Source organism: Ambystoma mexicanum, chromosome 6p (genome assembly GCF_040938575.1).
Source record: "Ambystoma mexicanum isolate Mex_15411 chromosome 6p, UKY_AmexF1_1, whole genome shotgun sequence".
NCBI lineage: Eukaryota > Metazoa > Chordata > Amphibia > Caudata > Ambystomatidae > Ambystoma > Ambystoma mexicanum.
In genome coordinates, this window is record NC_090935.1 from 1,001,639,528 (window position 1) to 1,001,651,881 (window position 12,354).

The 12,354-nt window shown below is 45.8% G+C and overlaps 1 protein-coding gene across 1 annotated transcript in view; it reads left to right on the forward strand.

Annotated features, from left to right (window-relative positions):
* Nucleotides 1–12,354, forward strand: part of MEGF10 (multiple EGF like domains 10) — a 373,462-nt gene that overhangs the window by 254,880 nt on the left and 106,228 nt on the right. The window contains exons 12-13 of the mRNA XM_069625609.1: nucleotides 1,400–1,563; nucleotides 7,014–7,116. Of these exons, the coding sequence (XP_069481710.1) occupies nucleotides 1,400–1,563; nucleotides 7,014–7,116 (267 nt within the window). The remainder of the gene's footprint in view (nucleotides 1–1,399; nucleotides 1,564–7,013; nucleotides 7,117–12,354) is intronic.

The following is a 12,354-nucleotide window of genomic DNA, read 5'->3' on the forward strand; positions in this document are numbered from 1 at the left end:
TAGTAGCCGCTGTGGTGATGGTAGTAGTGTAGTAGTGGTGGTGGTAGTAGTAGTCGCTGTAGTGGTGGTGGTAGTATAGTAGTAGTAGTCGATGTAGTGGTGGTAGTAGTATAGTATTAGTAGTAGTGGTGGTAGTAGTGATATAGTGGTAATGGTGGTAGTAATAGTATAGTAGTAGTGGTTGGTGTAGTGGTGGTGGTGGTAGTAGTGTAGTCGTGGAGGTGGTAGTAGTAGATGGTACTAGTCACTGTAGTGGTGATGGTGGTAGTAATATGGTAGTAGTAGTCACTGTAGTAATGGTGGTGTTAGTAGTACAGTAGTAGTAGTTACTGTAGTGGTGGTAGAAGTCGTAGGGATATAGTGTTAGTAGTGTTTTATGTAGTAATGGAACTAACAATAGAATCCCGAGTATCATTAAGTGTAACACAAGAGGTATGACTAGTAGTATTTAATTCCACATTATTCAGAGGCAAGTCTATAAAAGGACACATTACAAGGCACTCAATAGAAAAGATCCCTTTGAACAGTGCATTGTACAGGCCAGACAGAAAGAATACATATCCAGCAATAGAATGTGCAATGCAACATGACACAATCCATACAGTAACGGGAAAAGTGTAACACACAAAAGCAGTAGTGTCCAAGATGTACATGTACCAGTAGAAGTGGTATTGGCAGTAGTAGTAATAGTGATATGGGTACCTGTACAAGTAGTAATAGTAGCAATGGTGCATGTATGCAGCACCCCAAAGTGCATGTCTATGGGCTGGGATACATGATTACAGGCTGTGTGTATGTCAGTGAAGAGGTGGGGCAGAAGGGGCAGGATTGCCAAATGCTGGATTCTGTGTGGTCAGGGAGTAGGATTTTAAAGTAGTAACTAGTGGAACCTTGCACGTTTGCTGCTCTGTTGATTACATCCTGCACTTTCAATCCTACTCTCATATCACTTCCTATTTCAGAAGTGGGGGCAGTTCGCAAAGTGAAGTAAAACCCGAGTAGGAAAAATGATCATTAAAATGTGAAACGTAAGAAAGGTGGCCCTGGATATTTTATTGAGAATCCAGGATAGACATTAACATCAAGAGACCCTATATTTATTAACAATGTGTGTGCCTCCTTTAGATACACGTGTAGTTAGCAGTGGAGATGTATTCCTAACACGGGGCTTGAAGCTAGAAGGCCCATGGCCAAACATTTTATTCTGAGCATCGCAGTCCACATCTTTCTGTCAAATAAAGCACTAACATCCCAATATGGAGGAAATAGCCTACCTCCCAAAGGAGTTTGGCATTAGGAGATCCATGCTAACTCCACAGTACAGAAATGGGACCCATGCACACCGCTTCTCATGAATGGGCCTGACAGTCTTCTTTCTCTGTCTGATTTTCCTTGACAGGGTGGCACGGCGTAGACTGCTCAATCAACTGTCGCAGCGGCACATGGGGTCTGGGCTGCAACCTAACATGCCAATGCCTCAACGGTGGAGCCTGCAATACCCTGGATGGTTCGTGCACCTGTGCACCGGGCTGGCAAGGGAAGAAATGTGAACTCACCTGTCAGGTACTGACAAACTCTTCAGAAAATAGGGGTGTCTCCGAAAGGACTGACAGAACATGACACATGAATACAAATATGCTTGAAATACACCCGCCTTCTTTCAGCTGCCTCCATCCACCTGTTGTGTGGGCAGGTCGGATTTGCTGAGTTGTAAGCAATTCATTTTGTTCACGCCGTCTTTTTGCTGCATTGCCCATGTCTAGGTGCAACTTTAACAACTGTGCAAGAAGCAGGAGTGGACATTGAAGGCTAACACGGGTAATGGGGAATAGTAAAATATTCCACATGGATCTAGAAAATAGAAATAAACTGGAGAGAGCGAAAGTGTAAGGGTGTCTGGAGAGTATGCAAATGTGTGAACGAGCTCTATGGGGCAACCAATCCTCCTTGAGTGCCCAGAATTCTAGGCGAAATATTAGCAAAGCGGCTTGTAGAACCCTTTGAGATATCCAGATGAATGGAGGATGTGAGCATGGAACACGTATAGCCAAAAGGGTTACATTATGTGAAGTGGTGATGCTGGAAGTTACCGTGGAGGAAGCTTTAGGTCCGGACCAGGCAAAGTACTAAAGCAAATAATGTACTGAAATTAATTCGGATGACGATATCTATAATTATGATTGCGCTGAACTTCTGTCTGTTGGTCTGCTTGCCCGCTATGGTGCTCCGGAGTGGCGGATAACACCACCCACCATCCCTCTTGGTAACAGCGGGATTATGGTGGCACTGAAAGGGTTGCCAGCCTCGTATAAGGTGACTGACCGTTAGGTAAACCTCTGTTTCATTTAAGGAGTACATTTAGGGCGCCATTTTCACTAGCGCAGGAATTCTCAAGGCCGTCCTTCCTGGCGTAGTCCCTAAGAAGGACAGGCTACGATGGGCCTCCTCCCAGTCAGTTTTATGGAGATATTAATTGCCATTGTAACTCTGATGAGTATGTTTCCAGGTAGCGTTACTCTGATGGGCGACAAAGGGCACAGGTATTCTGAGGAATACGTTTCCTCACGCATTAACTCTAAGAAACACCCTTTGTGGCAGGATAAATCTGTGTGGCATATTACATATTCTCCAGCCACCCATCATCTCACATTCGCAAAAATGTTTGAATTGCTGGCAGTGTTTTACAATTTCCCTGTTTCCCAAATGACCAGGGATTTGGCAATGAAACTTCGCAAGTTAGCCATAATTTTGTTTTTTAAATTAATGTTGTTGTTAATTTTATACATGGCTGCCTGTAATACTTGTATAAAAGTCTGCAAATATATATTTTCATTACAGTTTAGTTATGACATCAATACTGACCAGTAATAAGAACATGGCATCACTACTGCAATTGTAATCAGATATTACAGATGTGTACTGATGTTGCAATGCCTGCTGCGTACTGGCACAGAGCAGAATTCCAGCGGCCACTGCAGCACTTAATGAACATTTTGCCATGCTTTACAAATTCCTTTCTTCTAAAATATCTTTATTTCACACTGCAAAATACTCCCTACTTTACATAAAAACGGTATTGCAAGTCACCTCAGAGTTCTCTGTTCTTATACCTTCTGATTAGTTCCTCTGTTTGATCATGGAACTCCCAGGTGACCTTCCATATCCTCATAGCCTAGAGTAGGGGATACTTCATCCGACATTTTTCAGTCTAGTTGTGACATCACTTCTTAACTCTAATGAGAAAGGGGCATCCCTATTGTGACAAATCAACTTCTGGGGCACCAGTGGTCCAGGTATGCATATCGGTTTCTAAAGCATCAATCAGCCCCACACCTCTAGTACACTAGAAGGGATCCGAACAGATTGAAAACACAACCAAATTATAATCCACTTTGTCCAAATTTGGTAACGTGGACTGAACGGCAGTCATATCTCTGCAAGTTTGTGGATCGTTGTTTGGTTGCCACTCAGCAAAAATACTATTATTACCTAATGATAAAAGGGACTGTCCAGTCAAGGTTGTATAGAAATATCTACTTGATTATTATCACAACAGACAGTTCTAGCATACAACAAAATACAACCCACCCTGTAACGGAATGCAGAGGACAGATAGTTTCAACGAAGGAAAAGGGATGCACTCTGCATACTGACAGGAGGGTAATCGGTAAATAAATGAATCTCTATAGTTCAAGGATAATCGGTTTCAACACAGAGGGAGCAGTGGGTCGTAAAATGTCACTGGGGGCCTTCGAAGAAGGACCAGGGGGACAGAACCAAAATGTGCCTTGTGCTGTAGATGTTCTTGGTGCTTGACAGGGTCAAGTCGGTTTCAGGAGGCTTTGCAGCTTCTGCGACAGAGTTCAAGATGAGAGACAGCTGCGGTTATCAGGCGACAGGCAGTTCTGCGAGCGAGGCTGGACGGATGGCTGCCGGCTGGCTTACACAGCAGCTTGGGGTCAGGAATCATTGTCTCAGTGCTGATCAGGGATTCTGAAGCATTGGTCGAGGCGTCTCGGATGGCTTTAGTGACTGCGGCATAACACCAGTCAGCGGTGCAGTCGGTTGCAGCTTGAGGGCCTTTACTGGCTCGAAAATGTCCTTTAATGCAGACGTCGGTAGATGCTTGTCGATGCACTCCTCCTAGCTTCTTCACTGGGCTTGTGTTGTCCTTTAAAGCGGACGGTCCAAAGCTGGGGAGAGTGTTGCAGGCAGCTGCCTATCCTTGGTTTGGTTCAAAGACTCTCTGGCACTTACCACCTTGGAAGCTTGCTGCAAAGTCTAGCAGGGCATGATGTGTGCTGGCTGGGTACTGGTTCTGGGGCTGCTTGAGGGTCCTCTGGATTCAGTATATCCCTCTGTTCACTGGAAGATGTTTAGGGGAGGGATCTTGCTTCCCTCTTGGAGGTCCTGGCCTTCCTTCACTGGCAGAAGATGTAAGGCAGACTGTACCTTCAGCCAGGGTTCAATGCTGAGTTCTTCTTCCTACTCCTTGCAAAGTCTTCAGATAATCTGTCCAAAAGAGGGACTCAGTCCTCTTTTCAAGCCAAATGGGCCACATTGATTGTTGTAGGCTAAGCCTACCTTAATGAACCAATCCTGGATCCCCACCAGCAACCTCCTGTATGCATGAGGTCATAACCAGAGTGCTTTGCAACTGAAAAGGTAAAGGGGTGAAAACATGCAAAACTAAGTCCCACCCATCTTACTGTCTGTTGTTGATCAAAGGGTCGCTCTGGCTAATAGAGCTCTCTGTGGTTCCTGATTAAAGCAGCAGGTCTCCCTTGCAGCTGTGGCGAGACCAAACTTTCTGACTTCTGCCAATAACATCCTTGTACCTTCGGAATGGGGTCCCCCTGTGGGGATGACGACTGTAAACAGCTGTCCCAGACATGACAGTTCAATGCCCTTGATACTAAGAGGTGGGAGTTGGCTTCAGGTTGACACAGATGCATATTCAAGGTTGTTGGAGTTCCCTGTCTCCTTTGTTAATCTCTGCAGCCAGGCCCCATGTGGGCCTGTTTTGAGTATGCTCTACTATAATGCTAATATTGTTAATCGCTGCCACCATTCTGCAAGGCTCAACAAAAGGACAGGGCTGATCCATGGAGCCTTTGATAGTTAATTAGGTTTTCCCCTCCCCCTTCTGAGGGTACATGGTGACAGAGGGGATGGCACTTGTAGGTTTTGTCCACCCATTTACACGGGTCTATGTGTATGTCATGCGGTGAGCCACTTTTTTATTGGTGCCTAAGACAATTTTATGCCCCAGTACGACCCGGGCTGTGGGGAACAGTTGATTTTCTGCATTCTTTCTGTTGCACTTTCTGTTGCCCCCATTCACTCCCCCCCACCCCCATCCGCCGGAGGGAAATCTAATGGGATTTGGGAAAAGATTATATCTACGAAAATCAAAATAAATGTACTGGTTGACAAATGAACATGGAATGCCAGGGCTTTTTCTGCCAGCCACAATCCAGTGCCCTCTCCACTGTAATGAATCTTCTGAAGTGGGGTCCACAGATATGGCTGCATTCTAGGTCATATTTTCACCCTAATAATCACTGCATACCCTAATTTTGGCACACAAACACTTGTGTATAGGCGCGTTATAAATGCCATATCATATCATATCATACCGTAATATGAGCATAAATACGAATTGGCTAGATGCACATATGCCCCCCACAGCCACGTGTTCTAGGCGGGTGTTCCTTCACTCGTATGCGCGGATATTTCCATGTCAATATTATGGGATCATGATATTGTGTGCCTTTCTGCTGACCTTGATTTGGTTTTGTAGTGCTGTATGGATCCTTGCTCAAAAGTGCTCTCACTGCACCGCTTAGGTGTCTGATAAGCCCGAGTTCAGTGTCTTGATGCATGGTGCTTTGGGTGCACATTGCCTGTAAATTGTGACATGCAGGTATCTGGTGGGTTCAGGTTAGTGCTCCAAACTGGTGTTGCAAAGCTTCTCGTTTGCAGCTAAATTGCACTGCAGAAGATTGTGAGGTGAGTGGTGCGTGAAGTGACCAGTGCAGGCAACAGCTCTGACATTGGGTTTCTCATGGCCTGTTTGTAGGAGTACAATCTGTTTAGCACAGTGTAGCTTGAGTGCCGGTGTGAGGGTTTAAGATACAAAGGGTATCATCACGAGTTGGGTGGTATCTGGGCTGTAATACCACCCAACTATATTTGTATTAGCACCCGCGTTGGACCCAATGTGGAATTTTCGGTGCAATTACTGTGCGCTAATACTGCAGGCGGTAATTGCACCAAAAAAGGGAATTTTTTCAGCATAATTACCCTCAGCTGGGGGTAATGCCGCTAGACTCGTGATAGGGCCAGCCCTTAAATGTGGCAGTAATACCGTTACCGCCCCATTTAAGAGTTACTGTCCATTTCGTGATGAGGCCCTTAGAGTTATATGCATCTGCGTGTAGTTCACGGCATGAGGGATGCTGGAGAAGTGCTCCATACATCATTTTCATTAGTAGTTATATGCATTGGAGCCATGTATGATTGTTAATGGGGTCCCTATAAAAATACATACAATTTTGTACACAGGGTTCCATGTGCTCTAGAAGTGTTATAAAATTACTGCTGCAGGTGATTTTGTGTCAAGGTTGCTTTTTTGTGTTTTGTGGGAAGATTATGACTGAGTAACTATCCCTTCTGATTGAGACTATAATAAAAATGTTCCATGTGATAATGTCGCCATGAAAAAGTTGCTAGGTAACTGAACTTTTTTTCATGAGCCCTAAAATTATTTCCCCAAATATTCTAGGAGGGATATGAATATTTATGATTACCTCCAACTCTAGAATATTTGGGGAAAGTGTTTGATTATCTGAGGGTGCATTTTTAGGGAAATGTCACCATCTGGCTGCATTTTCACAGTGACATTATCACTGGATACCAAGGAAAATTGAGAGAACATGTGAAAATTCAGTCTAATGTGTGCAGTATTGCCATCCGTACTGCTTTGTGACGTGCTTGTTCCCTTATCACAGGATGGCAGCTATGGAATGGACTGTGCGGAGCGCTGTGACTGCAGCCATGCAGATGGTTGTCACCCCACCACTGGCTACTGTCGCTGTCTCGCAGGATGGGCAGGTAAGTTGAAGACACGGGCAGGCATATGGAGATATATTTGATCTTGCATTAAACCCATATTCTCCTGTATCTAGTATCTGTCAAGGAGAAAAAGACTGTGATCATATGGGTGAATTTGCACAAAATTCCTGAATCAGAGTGAGGCGGTGCCCCAATGTGACTCCACCTATCGCAGACATTGGAGAGACTTCATGGCCATCTCATCACTTTAAAATGTAACAATATTGCAAAGGGTTGGCAACCTGCTCTTTTTCACCGCAGACAGACAGGCATTCATGGCAGGTCCTGTTTTTTCTTTATTGTTCCCCGCTTTCCATGTAATGGAAGTGGGGGGCAACCCCCGAAACACATAATGTCGAACAAGGGAATGGGGGGCACGCCCGCAACCCCTGCTCCCCTTGTTAAACATTTTGAAAATTGGTAATTTTGTAGCAAGTCGAGTGTGCATAAAAAGCGCATTCGGCCTTTTTCTTTCGACATATTCGGGATAAACGTTTTGGAAGGTGCCAAGCTTTCCCCCAAAGGCTCCTTCCTCTTTAAAGCGACGATTAAGCGTATTCAGCACAGGCAGAGGCTTCTGTAAGACTTAGTGGGGGAGATCTGGTCCACTAAGTTTCCGACTTGCTAACCAGGAGATGAAAGTATTAATCCTAGCTTCACCACTTGGATAAAAGTGCATGATTTTGGAAAAGTCTCATTATTTACTTTTGCTTCGATTTCCTCATCTCCCTAAAAGCTCAGCCCTTTGAAATTAGACAAACCCCAGACACAAGTGCTTCATATAGAAGAAGGAAAAAAATAATCAGTTCAGCTCTAAAATGCCATGAATTACTTCGGTTTGCGAGAGTGTGCTTTACAAGAAGGCTGCTTCAGCTGCGAGAGTAAAATGGTTCCCCTCAGACGGTTTCAGAGGCAGAGCAGACATCTGTGACTTCTTCAAGCAGCAAATAGGTGTGACCCAGCTGTTCGGGCTGGACTGCTCCTTTTGGGGTGGGACCAATCCGAAATTGTATATGGTCTTTCCCTTTTCTGTAATGCCATGAGGGTGAAGATTGATGCTGTGGAGTGATGCATAGGTTAAGATTAATTCTAAACCTTCCCGCCATCACCTCTTTTTTTTTGTTGCTGTAGGCACCCCGTGTGGGACTTGTATGGCCAAGTGTGCGCCCTGTGTGTACTGGGCCTAGAGACCCACCCTACACCTCAATGATGACGCTCAATGAGTCTGAAACATGTCTGGGATACTTGTGGTCTCATGCAGAAGGGATGTGACCTAGCAGTTCAGGCTGGACTGTCCCTTTTGGGGTGGGACCAAGCCTAATTTACATATGGTCTTTCCCCTTTTTATAATGGCACGAGGGCGAATATTGATGTTGTGGAGGGTTGCCCAGAGCTATGCATAGGTCAAGATTAATTCTAAACTTTCCAGCCATCACCTCTTTTGTTTGCTGAAGCAGCAAATAGGTACCTGCTCAGTTCTTATGGCTATAAAATATCTTAAATATGTTCATCAAATGCCCCACAAAATCTCCCACACCAGATCACACTACTCTTCATATATTTCCAGAGGCATTGAAGCTGATAAAGGAAGTTATTGTATATGTATACTACTGCACTTTCTAGGAGCAGTAATATTAAGTATTAGTACTACACTATTTAATGGTACCCGTTTTATCGACATCGGAAGGATGAATGGCTGAATGCCATGGGCTGACAAAGCAGGCATGTTGCTTTATTGGCTAGAAGGGGCCTAGGATTTTGATAATGGTGTTTTATTATTAATTTTAAACAAATATGTTTTTGTCTAGGTTTAAAAATAGTTGAAGAATATTTGAGAGGTACTCCATTACTATACCATTTTATTTGAACTAGCAGAGAGAAGCAGAGTTGTGGAGCTTTAAGTGGTGTCTGCTGGATGTAGCGTGGCAAATCACTCAGGGGCTCATTGGTGAGGCAGTGTATGTACGTTCCTAGTTCAGTGGCCTTGGTAAGACTGGGCACCAGCAACCCCTGACTCCAAATGCTCTAGGTCGAGGGACAGAGGACCGCTGGCCTGAAGGGTCATGGGTGTGTGGCGTCTGGCCATACACATGTTATTGGTATAACAGATTCATAGCATAAATAGGTTGCAAACAAAAAGTCAGAATGATGTGCCTTCTGGCAAAGGTTTCGCTTAGGGATTCTGATTAACATTGTGCTCCTACAGGGTGGTTACTATGCACACTTTCTCAAATATGAAATGAATTAGTGCAAAGAGGGAGACGTCTCATCTACAAAGGTGCTAGTCAATGCAAAGTCGTTTTGCTCCTCACAGAAAATGGTGCAATACATGACTGAGGCCCCGCCCATAGCTGCATTACTAGAAGGCTCAAGTGTGTTCCCTTTACTTCAGTAGTTCTTCCGTATCCGTTTGACGCACCAAACGCACTGGCGTGACTCACAGTACCGTGCCTGATTGGAGAAGTGGATGGGAGAAGAAGCTAATGTAGTTGGGCCCACTGCAGTGACATTAACATCTGTCAATGCCCACACAGCACAGCACTGTTGAGTGGCTGTTTTTTTCAGATTTTGGTTGGGCCTTGCCCTCTCGAGCCTTACGCCTCTGGGAAAGGTCTGGGTTAGCAATCATGTCACAGGCCCGCAACTCTCTTTGAGGTGAGCAGCGTATGGGTGGCGTTGACTCTCCCAGGGCCATCAGACATGGGCAACCCAGAGGCACAGTGGCCCCTTCTCCTCCTTTCTTTGGGTGCCAGAAAGCCTCTCTGGTATCCCCATTACAGCGAACAACATCAGCTCTGTAGCCAAAGGGGACTTTTGGCTTCTTCCAGGCCCCAACCCAAGTTGGGGACTCAGTTTCTTTTGATGTTTTTTTCTTTTACTTTCAGAACCATCTCTCTCCTCCTAATGGTCTGGACCGTTCCATTGGGCAGTGTCAACGTGGGGGTGATCCTCCTATTGTCCTTCAGGGTTTGTATTTTAAGTAAATCGGTGAAAAATGACTACTGGTCTGCCAGAGTATAAGGATCAGTAGTGGCTAGTGTATGTGTGAGGCGCTGGGGGCTAGGTTTGCATTTCATAAACCTCATACATGCGGTCTGTCAATTGTGCCCGATATGCAGGGTTTTGCACTGTAGCAGCATAGATTCCTTGAGCATCTCGAATTTGCCCCTGTAACTAGGGTGGGTGACCAGACGTCGCGGTTTTCCCGCGACAGTCCGGGGAAATCGCCATCCGTCCCGGGGTCCCGGCAGTTTTTTCCTTTTGCAAACCGCATCCGGGGTTTGCAAGGGTGGGTGCCCAAGATACCTGTTTTTGCCGAGACCCGATTTCAAAATCCCGAAATCGGGTCCTGGCGCAACTCTAAATGCGCGAAAGGGGGCATGAAAAGCATTTCACGCCCCCATTTCCTCTCCCTTCCCCTCCCCGGCCACTTTCCTCCAATAAGAGGGGTGTGCATGTGAGCACACCCGCTCCGCGCACTTTTATATGTTAGTCCTACTTTTATATCTATGGCCTGTCCGGGTTTTTTTTTTTTGTGAAAAATCTGGTCACCCTACCTGTACCTGATTCACAAAGCCAAACGCTGGAGTATATCTGGGATTGCCGGGACCACCTCTGGTAGACCTTTGTAAATCAAATTAGTGCTTCGGCTCTCAGAAAGGCTCCAGGCATCTCCAGATTTGTTCCATTTTGGCTTTCTGAATTAGATGCAAGGTAGCACATGCAGGTATGTGATGCTCGGGACCTCTCGTTTGCCCCCAAATTACACACATCTTTTTTTTTTTACCAGTGTGGTTTACAACTGGCTCTTAAATGCAGCGTATCTCAGAAGGATGTCTTAGAAATAGCGCGTATTAGACCTGTGTCACATATCCTGTATGTTTCGGGTATTTTTTAGGCGCAGAGTGCGTCAAGTATGCCCCTCCTCTGGGGCATCTTTTAGAGTCAGAGTGGAACGGTCAACATTGCTTTCAGGTAGCATATGTTATGGTGCCTCGGGGCAGCGTGTCCCTTTAAAAGCGAAGCGCCACATTGCATGTGTTTGTAACAATAATCCATGAGAGGTGTGTATATCTATTTCCTCTGCGTGTGCTGCGGCTGTCCCCAGAGGGAGAACCTGGGATGCTTTGTTTGCTTATTGAGCACGAGTGCGCGACTTTAAAAGGTATCATGCTACCAATGGTCAGGATGCCGATCGAGGGTGGGATGAACACACTAGGGGATACGGAATGGTTCCTCCTACCGAGGCCCGCCCTGTGCTCGATACCCCACAAATATGTGCGGCAGAATGAAAGCGGGCAGATCAAAGGACTGGAAAGAGTGATGGCTCTGGCGAGCTGTGTGCCTCATTCATGGCGCGGAGGCCGTTCACTGAATGCTGATTCGGGCGCGAGGCCCTCGGCACGACGAGGCGGCGGGCCCCCGACACATGGGCCGCTCCTCAGAGCTGCTGAGCTCAAGTTGTATCTGGACCATTCAGCCATCGCCTAGCAACCTGCCAAGGCCCTCAGAGGGGCCTTTGTCCTGAGCTCTGGCAACAACATTCCTCCCGAAATCGCCTTAAATGCATCCAAACATCCCCCTGGAATTCTCGGCTAGTCGAGTTACGGCTCTCTGCTCATCCTTTTGCCGCTCCCCCCTCACCCCCCACACCCCTCTCACACTTTTAGCAGCGGTGCGCATGCAAGTGTGCGCAGGAAACCTTATGGCTTCGTCATCATGCATGGAGTGGAGACACACATGTCAGACACCTTCATATGCACAGCACCTAGGTCTCAACCTTTCAAATCTGCTTCGCCAGAGTCACGCTCGTTTGCGGGTGGTGATGTCATATGACCTTTGACCCCTGATGACATTACAGGAAATGACATCATATGACCTTTAACACCAGTCACATGTATGAAGTAACTTTCCTGAAGTGAATACAAAATGATTACCTTACAATAAATGTGTTTCTTTTAAAACCCATGAAGGCCTCTTTGTTGATGTTGATATTTAAAGTGTGGGAAAGATTAAAGAGCACAACTTTTAGGAAATCAATGGGACAGCGCAAAGTGGTGTTTTCAAATTTGTAGTGATGCAACCTGCGAGCGACTCCATGGGAGCATTTCAAAGTAAGCTCCGGTATGCAAGATATTACTGTCACCCTCTTTGTGGCATTTTCAAGAATTTCAACAGATCCAAATGTGTTTAATTTTAGTGAGAGTCACACATTGCCTACCACGCAGGGGTTAAGTC